At 40.7% G+C, this 20,500-nt stretch overlaps 1 protein-coding gene and 1 long non-coding RNA gene across 2 annotated transcripts; both read right to left on the bottom strand.

Annotated features, from left to right (window-relative positions):
• Window positions 1-542: 542 nt before the first annotated feature.
• On the bottom strand, window positions 543-6,119 carry LOC139450539 (uncharacterized). Its single transcript, XM_071232282.1, has 4 exons — window positions 5,910-6,119; window positions 1,790-1,919; window positions 1,238-1,360; window positions 543-898 (listed from the first exon to the last, which is right to left on the bottom strand). The coding sequence occupies exons 1-4, from the start codon at window positions 5,953-5,955 to the stop codon at window positions 856-858; spliced, it is 342 nt and encodes a 113-aa protein (XP_071088383.1). The 5' UTR covers window positions 5,956-6,119; the 3' UTR covers window positions 543-855.
• Window positions 6,120-15,438: 9,319 nt separating this feature from the next.
• Window positions 15,439-20,500, bottom strand: LOC139449652 (uncharacterized). The gene is made up of 4 exons (XR_011652187.1): window positions 20,272-20,500; window positions 19,396-19,501; window positions 18,086-18,191; window positions 15,439-16,970 (listed from the first exon to the last, which is right to left on the bottom strand). It is a non-coding gene; the product is annotated as an uncharacterized lncRNA (long non-coding RNA).

Here is a 20,500-nt window from a genome sequence, read left to right as displayed (position 1 = left end):
AATTATAAGGCTGAAAAGGTAGAGTATATATTGCGTTCTTCTGTAAGGATTTCACGCGCAATGTTGAAGTCAAGCCCATTGTTGACATAATACAGGTGTAATTGTTGGACATTGTCAGATTGCCCCGACATACTTCAACAACGTTCACGAAGACGCTGACTCTTCTTTAAAGACAATAATCAAGTATGGAAGAAACACACACACACACACACACACACACACACACACACACGCGAGCTTGAGAATAGCATTTTACGATTTTGCTGGTTTGGATGGACACAATAATACTTTGGTAAAATGCTGTCTCTTAAATCTGCATAGAATCGACATTGGAGGCAGAAATGGTATTCTGATTCTTTTTGTTTGTTCAAACTACTTTCAAGAGGGCAGTTTTTATTTTAAATAGAACAGTATTTACTTGATGTTTATAATCAACACACATAATTTATTAATTTTTTTTATATGGAACATAAATATCAAACAATGATTTTGTTAATTATTTATTCATGTAGTAATTAATGTAATTACAGAGAACGAGAGGAATGATTAATGATAAAGAACATAAAATTCATACAAATATTGTGGAACCTTGAAATAACAGAGAATGCAAAGTTAATTCAAAATGACAAAATGGCCGATAGTAAAAATGTACAGTTAAGCCTTGTATGTTCGGACAACGTTAATCTGGAGACGCTGCTGACCTGATTAACGGAGGTTGACAGTTCTCATTATATGTGCATCATATTAATATCGTGATGGTAAATGACCACGTGACGGCTGTTGATATTCGGTGACAGTCGTTGCAATAACTCTTGTGAACGGCGATGGATCAGTGAGCAGTGAAGGTCGTGTGGGTCAAGAAGTTTCCCCACTCTTGGTTGGTGAATAGTTAACGGTCCTGCAAAATTACAGATATATACACAGGTATTCTACCTACTATGAAACTTGATACGAACTACAGAAAAATAATCTGAAATATGCCGTTCATAATTTCAAGGGACGCAACTCTTGGTTGGTATATTTCAATCAATGTTTCCGAGGTCTGTGCATTCGTGACCAACTCGGGTTATTCCGGGAAAAGCTGAATGATAAGTTACGGAGAGGGGCGAGTGCTGACGAATGACGTCGGTGGAAATTTGAGGAAAATATCTTTTAAGGGTTGACAGTAATGATGGGGTTCAATTAGAGAATTTACAACGAAAGCAAATCATTGTTAATGCATCCCCTACATGCTTACCGATCTGACGGGCGCTTGATGGGACACCGGAGTTTCCCCTTGACACACAGGATGACGACGAGGCCGACAACAACCAGTACCACCGGAATGCCGATACCGAGCCCAATGGCCAACGGTGCATATCTAGGGTTTTATTGAAGAAAGAAAATTGCAACAGAAAATTCTTGAAAAGAATAATTATGCTTCAGACTGTTGGAAGAGATAGAATGGCACATAAATACATTGTTGTAGGATGATAATTTTATATCCGGTTTTGTAGCTGCAGCTGAAAAAAATATCCTGTATCCATACAATGTCATCCCGGGACAAGCCGAAGGGCGACTCGTACATCTACGCCATACGTAATTACCAAATTTTGTAGGCACCGAAATAAGCCGAGGAGATCCGAGTGTCCCTCTCATTTCGTGGTCATGTGACTAGGTTCCGTCTCAGTGTAATTAGATATGGCAAAAAAACCAATTAACTTGCCATACATGCAACATTGCTGTGTAGGCTGACAGATATTTTCTTATTCACACTGTACATATAACAAAATGAGGTTTGAATACTTACAAATTTGATTTATCAGTGTTGCAGCAGTGTTTGTGTCTTCCTGATCCACAGCAGTACTCTCCCTTTTCACAGTATACAGGCATTCTAATATGTACGGCCTTGGTTAGGTAACAGTAGCCACGGACTTGCACTGAAAAAAAAACATATTGCAGGTGTGGTGTTGATGTTGTTGTATGGCCTTGTATTTTATTGTGGCAAATACAGCTGGCACACCGTGGTATACCTGACATACAGCTGGCACACCGTGGTATAACTGACATACAGCTGGCACACCGCGGTGTAACTGACATACAGCTGGCACACCGTGGTGTAATTGACATACAGCTGGCACACCGTGGTATACCTGACATACAGCTGGCACACCGTGGTATAACTGACATACAGCTGGCACACCGTGGTATACCTGGCATACAGCTGGCACACCGTGGTATAACTGACATACAGCTGGCACACCGTGGTATACCTGACATACAGCTGACACACCGTGGTATACCTGACATACAGCTAGCACACCGTGGTATACCTGACATACAGCTGGCACACCGTGGTATACCTGACATACAGCTGGCACACCGTGGTATACCTGACATACAGCTGGCACACCGTGGTATACCTGACATACAGCTGGCACACCGTGGTATACCTGACATACAGCTGGCACACCTTGGTATAACTGACATACAGCTGGCACACCGTGGTATACCTAACATACAGCTGGCACACCATGGCATAACTGACAAAATGTTGAAATCGTTGTTCTGTACATAAGACTCAATCATCACAATTGTTTCAACAATTTGATAAATACATAACACATGTAACAGAGACGTCATATATTATAAGCGCCTTGAACAGGTTTCCGTACCATCTCTTCCATAATTACAATATACAGTAAACTACGGTTATAACGAACACGCTTATAACGAACTGACGGATATAACGAACTAACTTTTTAGTCCCGACTATTTGCTGTAGTTATGCTGTATATATGCTTATAACGAACTACGGTTATAACGAACTAAAAATAGTAGCCCCTTTGAGTTCGTTATAACCGTAGTTTACTGTATATCCCGAACTTTCCTTTTCCTTTCGGAAATGTCTACGTATGACGTATCCAATTTTGAATAATTTTTAATGTGAAGTTTTTTACACGACATACGGCTTTTTCATTGGACGAGAGGCCGGTCAAACGACCGAGAAACTGACGTTCATACTGTATTCTTGAAATGGCGTAAACACCGACTGACTACTTCCATTCCTGGGGAAACCCTTGGAGTTCCCTTGCGCGACTAAATACAGAGGCAGTTCCTGATCATACAGCCAAAGAAAAGTCAGAGAGTTTGACTCCGTGACCGTTCCTTGAATAAAACGGAAAAATGCACACCCAAACTATCGATTCGATCTTTGGACTGACAGTGACAGTGTACAGCAATCCATGCTTGACCTTAGTATCTACTTGAGACATCGTTTATTAATGATGTTTGTTTGTTTGTTGTTTAACGCCGCACTCAGCAATATCCCAGCTATATGACGGCGGTCCGTTAATAATCGAGTGTGGACCAGACAATCCAGTGATTGACATCAGTTAAAACTTCGGAAATCCTTCCCGTTACATTTATCCTGTCGGTCATGTTAATATCCTGTACTTGATGTAAATGTATTACGACGCGCTCCCATTGTGGCTGCCTTACTGAGGTAGTTAGTTCTTAACACATCATCCAAAGATGATATTGTCTGAACCTATTGGTCGTAACCAAACGAGAAAACAAATACTGTAGAGAATGTCAGCTTACATACCCGCAAGTCACCTTTCCCTTTATTCCGCGATAGAGCGTTATATGACTGTCATCGTTAACATGAAGTCACACGTACTGAATGACATTGTGCATACATCCTTCAAAGTATAATACAGTGTCCTAAAAAAATTATATGAATTGACATTCACTTTGTGTGAGATCATTTGAGTATGGTATGTCTACACAGTTTAAACTTCACTCAGTGAAGGTTTCATACAAGGAACTCACACAAAAGTGCAAGTTCGTTCTTGGTTATTGTTTACAAAATACCAACACTGTTGATGTTGAATGGGCCCCTTCCGCGAAATCCCGACTTATGCGAACTGACGCTATTTGAATGACGTTAGTCATGCGGATCTCCGGTATGCGTCACTATGATAAGATGCATTCGGAATACGCCAATGGCCACGTAATACATGTCACCGTAACATAAACAAACATATCCCTGATATATATATATATATCTGATACATTTAGGGACAGAAATTGATTATTCGGTTTTGGGGTTGGAACTGAATAAACATTCTTGAAAGGTTTTACAAAAAGATAAAATGGCGAAGCTTCTCTTTTCAGAGAAACAAAAGGTGTAGTGAATGTTTAATGAGAAACAATGGGCGTCGGGGAATCTGACCTGAAAACCCGACGAGGACAAAAACGGGATCTTTAATGAAATACTTAAACAGACTGACCTTGCATATAATGCGATGATCATGTAAATAAGTACATGCGTTTACTATGGTTTGTTTGTTGTTTTACGCCACACTCAGCAATGTTCCAGCTATATGACGGCGGTCTGTAAATAATCGCGTTTGTACCAGAAAATCCAGTGATTGACATCATGCGCATCGATCCACGCAATTGGGATCGATGACATGCATCATCCAAGTCAGCGAACTTGACCACCCGATCCCGTTTGTTGCCTCTTACGACAAGCATAGTCGCTATTTACAGCAAGCATTGGTTGCTGAAGGCCTATTTTAACCATTTGCTATGGAATTCTAGAAGGGACATTGTCGCGCCGTCGCATTGTCGCCTAAACAGAAACAAGCAAATCGTGTCAAATTGAACCAAAGCGCGACAACGCGACATTTTGGCCATTTGTCACATTGTCGCATTGTCGTATTGTCGCGCTTTGGATAAATAGAGGTTATCACGCGAGTGTGTTTGGGGATGGTAAATATCCTGCATTAGGAATAAACATTGTATTAAGCGAGCCTTGGCGAGCTAAATACATAGTGTTTATTCCTAATACAGGATATTTACCATCCCCAAACACACAAGCGTGATAACCTCTTTATCATATAATGTCATTCTTTAATTCTGTGCTTTAAAATCGCTTTCCCTCTCTCACAAACGTTACCGAAATATTGCGATTTTTCCTGGAATTGGCGCATTAATATTTATTACGTCACAGGGTAAGTGATGTGTCAGTTGGACAGTGACAGTAGCCAATATAGTTCCAACTGAAATCTGTTTCTTATACAGTGGCGAAGCAACATATACGCAAAATAACAGTTGTTTTTAATTGCCTTTCGCGGCAATCCATCGGTCTGTTCGCTGTCTAACCCTAGTCTATGAGACGTCACGGCCACGGTCAGACGTTGTTGACAGTCGGTCTGTCCTGTCATAACGTTAAGAAGTGTAGTCAGATGTACACGCAGCGACTAAACGAAACAAGGTAACAATTGAAACATATTTAGGCAAAATCCAACTACTTTAATTTGTGGAGAAGGTTTTAAGCCGCAGAGGTCTACAAGCACAGATATGGCTACTGATCCCGCTTGGTTGCCAAAACTTATAAAATGCCTTAGCTACGTCACAGTTAGACACTGATTTTCAGTATATTAGACTGTTCTTTTGATAATGATAGCAATTATCCCTGTAGTTTATCCAGATTCCTGATGGTTAATTCTGACTCGATCGCCGAATGACGATGGTGACGCCATGTTTGTTTATAAACAGCGAAAGTAGTCCTACTTGACCTTTGATATTTGCATCTCTATCCGCATATGACCCCCACGGATATCGTTTTTATCCATTGGCTTTATCCTGCCGAGAAACCTACCCATTATATGATAATATATTTTATTCTATCAAAGGGCGACAATGCGACAACGCGACAATGCCCATTCTATGATTCCATAGTCTACAGCAGACAGTGATTAATTCACTGTCGTCTCAACGAAACCGGGTAAAAACCGAAACCATCAGTAGTACGTGACAACATCCTAGCTGTGCGTGACAACATCCCAGCTGTACGTGACAACCTCCCAGTTTTGAAATACCCACCGCACGTGTCTCTTCTAACTCTATTCAAGCCTTACCTGTAATGTAGAGAAGCACGAGTGTCCAGGCCAACGCCATTCCCATCGCTGAGCGTCTCTCGGGTATGTATGGAGTGATGGCCTCAAACTTGTCTCTCACTATTGTATACGGCTATACTTAGCCGTGTCGCAAGAGGGGTAAACCCACAAGACGGAAAAAGGTTTCTCAAGGACACACTCGATGTGCCTAATTCACTAATAGGGCTTCTATTCAGAAACACCTTTATGCAATATTTAGTGCACTACCAAGGCACCTTGTGCCATTCAAGCAGACGACAAACACGCCATCAGTTAGATCTCGGCGGAGGGTCCGAGGATTTTTACAAAAGTTAGCGGTCGTAAACCCGGATAATGATTACGCATATAACATCAATACACCACACAATAGGTGTACAGTATTTTTGTCGGGTTTTTGGATTGTGTGTGTGTGTTTGTTTGTTTATGTGGTTTAGCAATACCGTAGTTAATTCAAAATACAAAAAGTATTATATATTATATATATTTATTTATTCTATCCAACAGTGGAATATGATCATTTCCCCTGTCGAATAATGTTTCTAATGGTAATGATAGTCACTCGTTGAAGGCAGGTACACGTTCTGTTTTACGTTGAGGGTTGTTATTACATATTCTTTAACGCGGAATCCCGTATGCTGGGTTAGAAATTACCCCCAGCCTTTGCTGGTCGTAAGAGGCGTCCAATGGACCGGGTGGTCCGACTCTGCGACTTACTTCATTACGCGTCCTTGTACCCCGGAGGCCTGGGTCGTCTGGTCCAGACACGATTAATTACAGCGGAGAGAGGCGGACATTGCAATTATACCCTTTGTAAATGTCAGATGGCATTAAATGAAATGTACATACACGTGTTGAAGTAGCTTTCCCCGCAGTTTATTAAACGACACAATTGGTGTATTTCAGTGTCAGCGACGAGTGATTTGTCCTCTCGTACGTTAACGAGAAAACACGATATTTGTGAATCCCTTTGATTTCATTTCGCTGGTAACAGTACTGCCTGGATTAACGAGGCTGTTAATATTCCGACCATATGTCGGCGGTTTGGATATATAAAATCAAGTCTGGACCAGATAATTCAGTGATTGATATCACGAGCATCGATCAACGCAATTTGGATACGATGCTATACCGTTATATATCTTGAACATTGCTGAATGCCACGTTTCTGAAAATCGAGACGATAATGTCCTCCTGTTTGCCAATTATTTGTATTCATGTGAGTAAGTAGGGTTTAAAGCTGGTTTGAACAGTATTTCATTCATGTAACGGCGTGTCAGTTTGATGTGAAAGGAAAAACCAAAGTGATGCAGGTCTTTGACGTTTACCACTTTGGTGAAACCCACGAGCACGGTATGGTGATGACACAACCAAGGGAGAAATTCTGGCAGGTCTAAGGGACGTAACTCCTCACTTCGAATTCGAATCAAGAATAGTGAGTGAGTGAGTGAGTTTGGTTTGACGCCGCTTTTTAGCAATATTCCAGCAATATCACCGCGGGGGACACCAGAAATGGGCTTCACACATTTTACCCATGTCGGGAATCGAACCCGGGTCTTCGGCGTGACGAGCGAACGCTTTAACCACTAGGCTACCCGACCGCCCCCGAATCAAGAATAAGCACAGAAACAAACCTGAAACACGTTTGTAGTTTATTTACACAAACATGGGTTTTTACAACACACCTGTATATACAAACTTTCACTTATGTACAATGTATATCTATGAACATGTTATAAACATCACAGGCTAAATGACGGTCGACGGACAAAGTGAGTGAGGGAGTCAATATGGTTTTACACCGCTTTCAATATACCAGCAATATCGCGGCAGCGCACACATTAGAAATAGGCTTGACACATTTTCCCCATGTGGGAATCGAACCCGGTTTTGCGGCGTGACGAGCGAACGCTTTATCCACAAGGCTTCTACAATAATCTTGTCACAGAGCTGATCTCCATCTTCAGTAACAGTTACGCGGGATGAGGTGCTGGGGAAACATTCAGAATCCCCACGGGGACTTTCTCCACCATAGGTACACCAAAAACCGCTGACACGTTCTGGGTCTCTTCTGTCGCTTCTCTCGCTTGTGTGTCTTAGTTCCTGTAGAGTGAGTGTTCTGTAGAATAGAAATAAATACATTAGAGTAGAGTGAGGTGAAACGGGATTTAACGTAGCGTTCAAGATTACTGCACTTATATTGAGGATAATGTAGAAATCCTCAAAACGGACTGTGTGAGTATCAGTTGTCAAGAAAATCTCATTAGGATGGTGACAGTGCAACAAATCTGGCACAAAACGCTAAAATGACCCCTACAGAGCTAGAACACCACGGTGTTGGTTCGGATTGATGACGGTCTTATAGTGCAAGGTGAAGGGCGTTTCAGCTTTCTTGACGTTCCATTTTCTACCACAGTTTTGACACCTGCTAATGTGGAGGCGCTTAATATTGCTTGGATTAAAGTTCCAGTATGGCATCAGTCCCAGACAATTCTGCAGTTCTGCGACCGCGGAAAGATTTGCGGAAAATATATCTCACCACAGAATTGCAGACATGTCGGAATTTGCGAAGCCCTTCTATTAATCAATACACTAATTTTCATTATTTTCACCGCCTCCTTGGCCTAGTGGTAGAGCGTCCGCCCGGAGAGCGGACGACCAGTATTCGAGACGTTAGAAGATGGTACTTGTTTTCACCCTGTCTGGTACTCGGCATTAAGAGGCTAAAACAAGGACCGGTCGGCTCGGAGTCAGTATACTGTGTCTGAGTGGGGTATTCGTGTTAAACTGCGGCATGGTATCTCAGTGGGCTAGCACTATAAATCGGCATCAGTCCGGACTAGTACAAGCAGCCACACACACACACACACACACACACACACACACACACTCTCTCTCTCTCTCTCTCTCTCTCTCTCTCTCTCTCACACACACACACACAAACACACACACACACACACACACACACACACACACACACACACACACACACACACACACACGTCGCTATATCAGTGCAATAATCAATATAGTTAACATACCTAATCAGGTCGTCGACACAGCTTCCACCAACAGCCGAAAATGGCAATCCCTATGATGGTCAGGCCGAATGGAACTCCAACACACAGCCCGATGATCAGCGGCGAGTTACTGTAGGGAGAAAAAAACAACAGGTACATGTTATGTATAGGTTTTGTAGTACAAAATTATTCGCAGTTAGTCTCTGCTGTGTGTTTCATATTTCATGTCATGCTTGTTTTTGGTATGGAGACTGCAAATATTGTTCAGCTACATCTACAAAACCAGATATGTTCTTGATTAAAACCATGCGCCTAAATATCGTTTCCGAAAAAAATCCTTCTTGCAGCAATGTCCTTTTTGTGGCGGACAATAACATCTGGCATGCAACCACTGAACCTGACCATTAAGTCACCGGTTACGAGAGTTAAGAAACTAACGGGATCGGGTGGTCAGGCTCGCTGGTTTGATGTTTGCATGTCATCGTTTCACAGTTGCGTAGATCGATGTTCATGATGTCAATCACTGGATTGTTTGTTTCAGAGTCGATTATTTACAGCCCGCCGTCATACAGTTGGAATATAGAGTGCGGCGTTAAACAACAAACAAACAAACAAAACGAGAATTAAGGGTTCAGTGGACCTATTGTAGCAAGGTAGTAAATTCATGCCAGTGTATTATAACTAACTTCCTGAATGAGTTTGTATCCACTGTACAGCATTCTATCTTTGAAGGCAATTTGTGTGTGTGTACCAAAGGTATACTTATGAAACACGTGGCCAGAGGTTACACAGACGAAATAGCTATGAAAGTTATGACATTAACAAAGAACATTGTCATAATTATTATTTCGAATTTGTCCTTGTACTGTAAATTCGAAGACATTAAGTAATATTTTTCCTGAACCATATATTAATACCCTTTACCACCTTTCATAAAGGAGGCGGTGGGATAGCCTAGTGGTTAAAGTGCTCGCTCGTCACGCCGAAGAGGAGGTGTGTGACGTCCTTTGATATTGCTGGAATGTTGCTAAAAGCGGCGTCAAAGCTCACTCACTCACTCAAACACTCACACACTCATTTCATTAAGGTGAGATTGTGAATGTGAGTAGGAATAAATAGATGACACCGAAATGTAAAGTGTCAGAAAAGCTACTCACTCAACTTCCCCATTCTGACAACATCTTTTAAATTTGCCTAGCCCACAGCAGTACTCCGACTTAAGGCAGTCTGTGGGGAATATACCACGGCGGAAGTAACAGAATCCATGCACCACTTCTGAAAGAGAGAACACAGTGAAATGTGAGTGTAATAGTATTGCATCAAGTCTGATAACGTGTAACGTCACATTTGTGTCTGGCAATGGCGCAGGTGAAGGTCATTGGTAAATATGAGAGTAATATCATTGCCATCATAACATGTAACGTCACATATGAGTCTGGCAATGGCGCTGATGAAGTTCATTGGTGCATTGGTAAATGTGAGAGTAATATCATTGCCATCATAACATGTAACGTCACATATGAGTCTGGCAATGGCGCTGATGAAGGTCATTGGTGCATTGGTAAATGTGAGAGTAATACCATTGCCATCATAAGGTGTAACGTCACATATGAGTCTTGCAATGGCGCAGGTGAAGGTCATTGGTAAATGTGAGAGTAATATCATTGCCATCATAACATGTAACGTCACATATGAGTCTGGCAATGGCGCATGTGAAGGTCATTGGTTCACATGTACATGTATTCAACTTTCCATCATGTAACATGCCAATCAGGCTAAAGCTGGTGCGTCTGTAGCAACCCCTGACAACGACCTTGACCTGAGTCATTTTCTGCACAAATGCATTTAAACGGGCGGATTTTAAGGGTTAAGTTACAAATAAAATCACATAAAACAATTAAATGTAACAATAATGATAATACCTGCCAGACATATCGTCAGCAGCAGTACCAGCCAGAGGTTCCCCATTGCACTGTAGTCCCAGTTGTTACACTTGACGCAGCTCACAGGTCATATGAAGTGTATATACTACACAGTGACACTATATGTACAGCTCCTTTATCCGACATAACGCATCACCAGTTCCTGTTTACATGCTGTAGTCGCTACTCAACGCCCGACGACCGGAAGCTTGCTCTTGAATCTTGAATGGACGCATGTCGTTATATGGTAATTAGAAACGTTTTGCAATGTATTGCGTACAATTGTTGACTGTGTTGTACATGAATAATATCATTTCTCCGTTTGACAATTATTACGTGTCGACAAAATAGGAGTGGTTCCATGTCATGCAGTACCTACTTGTCTGTTTAGACATCTATTCTCTAAAATGAAAGTATGTTGCAGAGAAAACAGCTGTTAATTTATCGTACTAATACATAATATAAAGGAGCCCCCAAACTCTTCATTTTCTGAAACCAAAATTGCAGTAATCTAGACTTGCCAACTATTATAAACATGCATGGAACATATTGGGTATAATTGCTTCAGGGTCTGTATGACTGACTAATGTTTATGATATAGTCGGAATCGTACAGTGGGTTCTGCTTTTAGCCCATGTTTTATGGATTGGAGATGGTTTTGCTCTTTTTATGTATTGCATATGGTCAGCAGCAGGCTATTGTCAGATGAGGAAATGCGGTTTCAAGCCTTCAGCTTTAATCAGAGCAATAACTGAAGGATAAAACCTTTGATTGACCAATTAAGTCAGACATGGTTTGGTGTAGGGATTAGTGGCTGGAATATCAGGTTGGTAGATCTACAAATAAAATATTAAATAATTCCAATATCGATACGTTTTTGACTTCCTCATTCCTGGTATGGTTTTACTACGCTGTAAGCAATATTTCAGCAATACCACGGCGGGAGACACCAGAAATGGGCTTTAGACATTGTACCCATGTAGGGAATCGACCCGGGTCTTCGGCTTGATGAAGCGAACACATTAACCACTCGGCTACTCCACCGCCCCTAAGTAAATAGGAAAAAAGGTTGGGGAGGGATTTTTAAGACAAGTTTTCAACAGGGTTTAATTGTAGTATTTTAAATAATTTACTTGCACAGTCCATAACAAACATCAGAAGAAAGAAAGTCAGATATATACTAACTGGTGCAATAATATTGGAAGTCATTGTGTTGTTCACGAAAACAGGTAATGTAACTCTTTTGTCACCCTCTTATTGCACGTACACATATACAGATGATGTATTCTCTTTGTCATCCTATTCTTGCACGCACACAATATACAGATGACGTATTCTCTTTTGACATCCTTTTATTGCACGTACACATATACAGATGACGTATTCTCTTTTGTCATCCTATTATTGCACGTACACATAGACAGATGACGTATTCCCTTTTGTCACCCTCTTAATACACGTACACATATACAGATGACGTATTCTCTTTGTCACCCTGTTATTGCACGTACACATATATAGATGACGTATTCACTTTTGTCACCCTCTTAATGCACGTACACGTACACAAATGACATATTCTCTTTTGTCACCCTATTATTGCACGTACACATGTACAGATGGCGCATTCTCTTTTGTCACTCTATAATTGCACGTACACATATACAGATGATGTATTCTCTTCGTCACCCTATTATTGCACGTACACGTACACATATGGCATGTTCTCTTTTGTCACCCTATTAGTGCACGTACACATATACAGATTACGTATTCTCTTTTGTCACCCTCTTATTGCACGTACACGTACACAAATGACATATCCTCTTTTGTCACCCTATTATTGCACGTACACAGATGACGTAATCACTTTTGTCACCCTATTATTACACAATCACATATACAAATCACGTATTCTCTTTTGTCACCCTATTATTTCACGTACACATGTACAGATGGCGCATTCTCTTTTTCTCACTCTATAATTGCACGTACACATATACAGATGACGTATTCTCTTCGTCGCCCTATTATTGCACGTACACGTACACGTATGACATATTCTCTTTTGTCACCCTATTATTGCACGTACACATATACAGATGACGTATTCACTTTTTCACCCTATTATTACACATACACATATACAGATGACATATTCTCTTTTGTCACCCTATCACACATACACATATACAGATGATGTATTCTCTTTTGTCACACTATTATTACACATACACATAAACAGGTGACATATTCTCTTTGTCACCCTATTATTGCACGTACACGTACACAGATAACGTATTCTCTTTTGTCAAACTATTATTACACATACAGATGACGTATTCTCTTTTGTCACCCTCTTATTGCACGTACACGTACACAAATGACATATTCTCTTTTGTCACCCTATTATTACAAAATCACAATAACAAATGACGTATTCTCTTTTGTCATTATTTCACGTACACGTACACAGATGACGTATTCTTTTATGTCACCCTATTATTGCACGTACACGTACACATATGACTTATTCTCTTTTGTCACCCTATTATTGCACGTACACATATGCAGATGACGTATTCTCTTTTGTCACTCTATTATTACACATACACATATGCAGATGACGTATTTTTTATGTGACCCTAATTTTACACATGCACATATACAGATGTCGAATTCTCTTGTGTCACACCATTATTGCACGCACATGTACACAGATGACGTATTCTCTTTTGTCACTCTATTATTACACATACACATATGCAAATGACGTATTCTCTTTTGTCACACTTTTATTACACATACACATATTCAGATGACGTATTCTCTTTTGTCACCCTATTATTGCACGTACACGTACGCAGATGACGTATTTTCTTTTGTCACAGTATTATTGCACGTACACGTACGCAGATGACGTATTCTCTTTTGTCACACTATTATTACGCAATCACATATACAAATGACGTATTCTCTTTTGTCACTCTATTATTGCACGTACACATATGCAGATGACGTATTCTCTTGTCACACTATTATTACACGTACACGTACACAGATGACGTATTCTCTTTTGTCACAGTATTATTACTCATACACATATTCAGATGACGTATTCTCTTTTGTCACTCTATTATTGCACGTAAACATACACATATGACTTATTCTCTTTTGTCACCCTATTATTGCACGTACACATATGCAGATGACGTATTCTCTTCGTCACCCTATTATTGCACGTACACGTACACATATGACATGTTCTCTTTTGTCACACTATTATTACACATACACATGTTCAGATGACGTATTCTTTTTTGTCACCCTATTATTGCACGTACACGTACACATATGACATATTCTCTTTTGTCACCCTATTATTTCACGTACATAAATGACGTATTCTCTTTTGTGGCCCTATTTTTACACGTGCACATATACAGATGACGAATTCTCTTTTGTCACCCTATTATTGCACGCACACGTACACAGATGACGTATTCTCTTTTGTCACTCTATTATTACACATACACATATGCAGATGACGTTTTCTCTTTTGTCACCCTATTGTTGCACGTACACATATGCAGATGACGTATTCTCTTTTGTCACACTATCATTACACATACACATATTCAGATGACATATTCTTTTTTGTCACCCTATTATTGCACGTACACAGATGACGTATTCTTTTTTGTCACCCTATTATTGCACGTACACATACACATATGACTTATTCTCTTTTGTCACCCTATTATTGCACGTACACAGATGACGTATTCTTTTTTGTCACCCTATTATTGCACGTACACATACACATATGACTTATTCTCTTTTGTCACCCTATTATTGCACATACACATATACAGATGACGTATTCTCTTTTGTCTTTCAACAGACGATCAAGATACAGTATACCCAGGTCAAATGCACCATTTGTGGGATTCGAACAGGACATTTGGATTGAAACCTTTTACCAATATCGGTTTAAAAAAAACCTGCACATACAGTACAGTACAGACTGATGTGCAATCTTTGAGTGGATTGTATCACCACTTTCTTTGTTTCTTTATTTTGTAAGTGGGTTGTTTAACGCCACACTAATGGAATCTTGACCAGAAAAAAACAGTGATATCAATACCGACCAAGTCACTGAACCTGACAGACACATCTATTTAAACGCTCCATACGACAAACCTAGGTTTGTTTCTTTGCTTTCTAACGCCGCAATGAGCAATAGTCCAGATATATGTCGACTGTCAGTAAATAATCGAATCTGGACCAGACAATCCAGTGATTGACATCATGAGCATCGATCCACAGAATTTGGATACGACGAAATGCATGAACCAAGTTAACGAGCCTGACCATCCGATCCCGTTAGTCAGCTTGATGTTGGAAGAAAAACTAAAGGTGATGCAGGTCTTAGAGTTTTACCACTTTGATGAAACCCACCAGCACGGGTATGGTGTTGACACGGGTAAGGGACGTAACTCTGGCCAGCTTAAGGGACTACCTCACGTTCGCCCTGCTTCGTTCAAAATCAAGGTTGACAATTCAAGCAACTAAAAAATTTTGGTATTTTATTTACACAGACAAGTACATTTACAACGTACATGTATATACAATCAAATCTTTCAACCATTAAATTTTACAAAGAGACAGAGACAGAGACGTAGTATTACGATTAGTTGTGTTTACAGGCTTAATGACAGCCGACGGACATACAGGTCCACATATAAACTCTTATACTATAGCATACTATCCTTTGAAGGCAAGATTTGTGTGTACCGGAGACGTACTTGGTGAAGGGACAGAGGTGACAAAGAAGAAATAGCTATGGCAGTTATGACATTAACACAAGACACTGTCATAATTCAAATTATGAATTTGCACTTGTCGTACATTAAATGCGAACAAATGTTTTTTCCTGAACCGTATATTAATACCTCTGACCACCTTTCATTAGGTTTGCTTGTTTGTTGTTTAACGTCGCACTCAGCAATATTCCAGCTATATGACGGCGATCTGTAAATAATCGAGTCTGGACCAGACAATCCAGTGATTGATAACATGAGAACCGATCCACGCAATTGGGATACGATGACATGCATCAACAGTGAGTCTGACCACCCGATTCCGTTAGTCGCCTCTTACGTTAAGCATGGTCTCTGAAGACCTATTCTACCCCGGATCTTCACGGGTCTTATCAGATATTAAGCCAGTCACATATTCGATACCACCTTTGTTTAACCTGTATCTTATTAGTTCTTTATCAGAATATCTTTGAAGTACATCTCGTCTGGCGGCGGTTTGTAGTATACCTATGGCAGCCATATTGAATGTCTTAAGAAAATTCTTAAGGACTTTAGTAGGCTCTAAAAAACTATGTGAATATGACTTAAGGAATTATTTAAAATTTAAGTTGGTTGTTAGGGAAACTAAGATTTATTTGTGGACTTATGAATTCTGAAGGCTAAAGAAATTCTAAGAAGTTTTGCGAATACCGCTCCTGGAAGTAATCGCGTCTGGACCAGGCGAACCAGTGACTGAAGATGCAAGGCTTGTTGGTTTGTTTGTTGTTTTACGCCGCACTCAGCAATATTCCAGCTATATGACGGCGGTCTGTAAATAATCGAGTCTGGAACAGACAATCCAGTGACTGACAACATGAGCATCTATCCACGCAATTGGGATACGATGACATGCATCAACCAAGTCAGCGAGCCTGACCACCCGATCCCGTTAGTCGCCTTTTACGACAAGCATAGTCGCCTTTTACGGCAAGCATGGGTTGCTGAAGACCTATTCTAGCCCGGATCTTCACGGGCCGAGTAAATCCAGGTTGTCTACATCCAATTGTTGCCTTACAAGACGCAAGGAGCGATCCACGCCAGTGCGGTAAGATGACACACAATAATCTCGTCACAGAGCTGATCTCCATCTTCAGTATGTTTTACGCGGGGTGAGGCGCTGGGGAAACATTCAGAATCCCCAATGGGACTTCCTCCACCATAGGTACACCGGAAACCGCTGACACGTTCTAGGTCTCTTTTCACGCTTCTCTCATGTGTGTGTCTTAGTTTGAAGGGAGTGTTCTGTAGAATAGAAATAAATACACTTGAGGTGAGTGAGGTGATCCGGGATTTAACGTCGCGTTCAAGATTACTGAACTTATATTGAGGATAATGTAGACATCCCTAAACCGGACCGTGTGAATATCAATTGTCAAGAGAATCTCCTTAGGATGACAGTACAACACATCTGGCAAAGACGCTCAATTAACCGCTACAGAGCTAGAACATCAGGTTGGTTTGTTGTTTAACGCCGCACTCAGCAAATTTCCAGCTATATGACGGCGGTCTGTAAATAATCGAATAAACCAGACAATCCAGTGATTGACATCATGATCATCGATCCATGCAATTGGGACCGATGACATGCATCAACCAAGTCAGCGAGCCTGACCACCCGATCCGGTTAGTCGCCTTTTACGACAGACATAGTCGCCTTTTACGGCAAGCATGGGTTGCTGAAGACCTATTCTACCCCGGAATCTTCAAGGGTTGCCTGGTGGTTTAAGGATTACCTAATATATAAAACTTTATGCATAGTGTTGAATCTTCACGGGTTGCCTGGTGGTCTAAGGATTACCTAATATATAAAACTTTATGCATAGTGTTGAATTTTGAACTTGATGAAGGCATATTTAGTTAAAATGGCCTGGTGGTTCAAGGATTACCTGCACGTCATTTTAACTAAATATGCTTTGATCAAGTCAAAGTTCAACACTATGCATAAAGTTTTATATATTAGCCCACATTTGACATAATTAACCCTTCTTTTTTAAAGGAAGTTAAAACGCTTTATAGGAGGTTTTTTTTGTCAAAACGTGAATCGTTGCAGCTGCTACAAATTTAAATGTTTTAGAATATTTATCTCCCGATATAGGGTATGTCGAATTATTGCCAAACCCCGATCACAAATGCAGCTCATATTTCTACAATAAATTATTTTGAACTATATAGCGACATAGTGTGTATGACTGCTTGCACTAGTGCGGACTAACGCCGGTTTTATAGAGCTTTGTGAAGGCCTTCAAACTTTCTTGGCGTTCCATTTTGTATAACAGTTTTGACACTACTAAACTGGAGGCGTTTTATATCGCCTGGATTATAGATCCAGTAAAGACTCCGTATGGTCGTTAACATACCTAATGATGTCGTTTTAACCGTTTATAAAAAAGGAAAATGACCATTCCTGTGACGACCAGTCCAAAGCCAACGCCAACAATCACCCCGGCGATCAGCGGCGTATTACTGTAGAGAGAGAAAATACAAAATGTAGCTATATGACGGCGGTCTGTAAATAATAGAATCTGGACCAGACAATCCAGTGATTGATGTCATGAGCATCGATTTGGATATGATGAGATCCATCAACCAAAGTCAGAGAGCCTGACCACCCGATCCCGTTAGTCGCCTCTTACGACAAGCATGGGTTGCTGAAGACAATTCTTTACCTTGAATCTTCACGGGACCGTTTCATTAAGGGGGCGGTGGGGTAGCCTAGTGGTTAAAGCGCTCGCTTGGTATACCGAAAACCATCGGTATCGGTATACCATTAACACAGGAAGGAGTGGGATTTTATATGGAGACTTCATTTTTTTCAGCTGCTTCTGCAAAACTAGATATATTTTTCATTAAAACTATGAGCCTAAATATTCCTTTGAAAAAAACCCTTTTGTAACGATGCATGTTTTGTGGCGGACAATTACATGTTGTTTTTTCTAACAAGGTAAAACTTTCTGAATGATTTTGTGGTTCCATTGTGAAGCATACTATCCTTTGAAGGCAAGATTTGTGTGTACCGGAGACGTACTTGGTGAAGGGACAGAGGTGACAAAGAAGAAATAGCTATGGCAGTTATGACATTAACACAAGACACTGTCATAATTCAAATTATGAATTTGCCCTTGTCGTACATTAAATGCGAACAAATGTTTTTTCCTGAACCGTATATTAATACCTCTGACCACCTTTCATTAGGTTTGCTTGTTTGTTGTTTAACGCCGCACTCAGCAATATTCTAGCTATATGACGGCAGTCTATAAATAATCGAATCTGGACCAGACAATCCAGTGATTGATAACATGAGCATCGATCCACGCAATTGGGATACGATGACATGCATCAACCAAATCGGCGAGTCTGATCACCCGATCTCGTTATTCGCCTCTTACGACAAGCATAGGTAGCTGAAGACCAGTTCTAACCCGGAATCTACACGGGGCCCTTTCATTAAGGGGGCGATGGGGTAGCATAGTGGTTAAAGCGATCGCTTGATATACCGAAAACCCGGGTTCTCATGCTGTGGCACTTATAACATTAACACGGGGCATTGACATCAATATTATTACGATTTTGCGTAAGAATAAGTGGATATGACACCCGAGTGTAGTGTAAAACATGTCTATCTGTACACAAACGTGTCCACCAGAATGATTTTACTAAAGATACTCACTCAACTTCCCCATTCCTACAGCATCGTTTGTGTCTGCCCAGCCCACAGCAGTATTCAGTTGTCTCATTGCAGACTATGCCTCTCCGACAGAATCCATGCGCCACTTCTGAAAGAGAGAAAACAGTAAGATGTGAGAGTAATATCATTGCCATTAAGTCTGTTAACGTGTAACGTCACATTTGAGTCTGGCAAAGGCGCAGGTGAAGGTCACTGGTTCACATGTATTCAGCATACCATCATGTTACAAGCCAATCAGTTTGCTTGTGCGTCTGCAGCAACCCCTGACAACGACCTTGACCTGATGCATTTGCTGTGCTGGGATTGTTCCAGCAAATGCTTGAAAAACAATATTATGCTCCAGATTTCGGGAAAAATATAAATAAAAACTTTTCTTGCACAAAAATACACTGTTGCACGGTGACTTATGTTTTGCGTAGTAAGGCTCATAGGTCTGGTGAAATAACTATATGGTTTTCCAATTTGACATACACACATACATTCACGCACTCATACATATGCACTAATACATATGCACACACACACACACACACACACACACACACAAACACACACACACTGAGATAAACGATTGTGCAGGCAATTACATTTAAAATGTATAACAAAAGACAATGTAAATGACAAATATAATCGCACAAAACAACTAAATGTAACAACAATTCAGTGATTCACATCATGAGCATCGATCCTCGCAATTGGGATGCGATGACATGCATCAACTAAGTCAGCGAGCCTGACCACCCGATACCGTTATTCGCCTCTTACGACAAGCATGGGTTGCTGAAGACCTATTCTACTCGGAGTCTTCACGGGTTTTTTTTGTAACAAAACAACTAAATGTAACAATAATGATAATACCTGCCAGACATATCGTCAGCAGCAGTACCAGCCAGAGGTTCCCCATTGCACTGTAGTCCCAGTTGTTACACTTGACGCAGCTCACAGGCCATATGTAGTGTATGTACTACGCAATGCCCCACATGCAGTTGTAACTCCGTAAACGTAGTCCGTGTGATGTAACAGTGTCGCTAGTTCCTGTTTACATGCTGTAGTCGCTCCTCACCGCCCGATCACCAGAAGCGGAATC

The sequence above is a fragment of the Haliotis cracherodii genome, unplaced genomic scaffold (genome assembly GCF_022045235.1).
Source record: "Haliotis cracherodii isolate W230 unplaced genomic scaffold, xgHalCrac1.p SCAF_8, whole genome shotgun sequence".
NCBI classification, from domain to species: Eukaryota; Metazoa; Mollusca; class Gastropoda; order Lepetellida; family Haliotidae; genus Haliotis; species Haliotis cracherodii.
The sequence above is the reverse complement of the archived record's forward strand: the minus strand, read 5'-3'. Positions and strand labels throughout refer to the sequence as shown.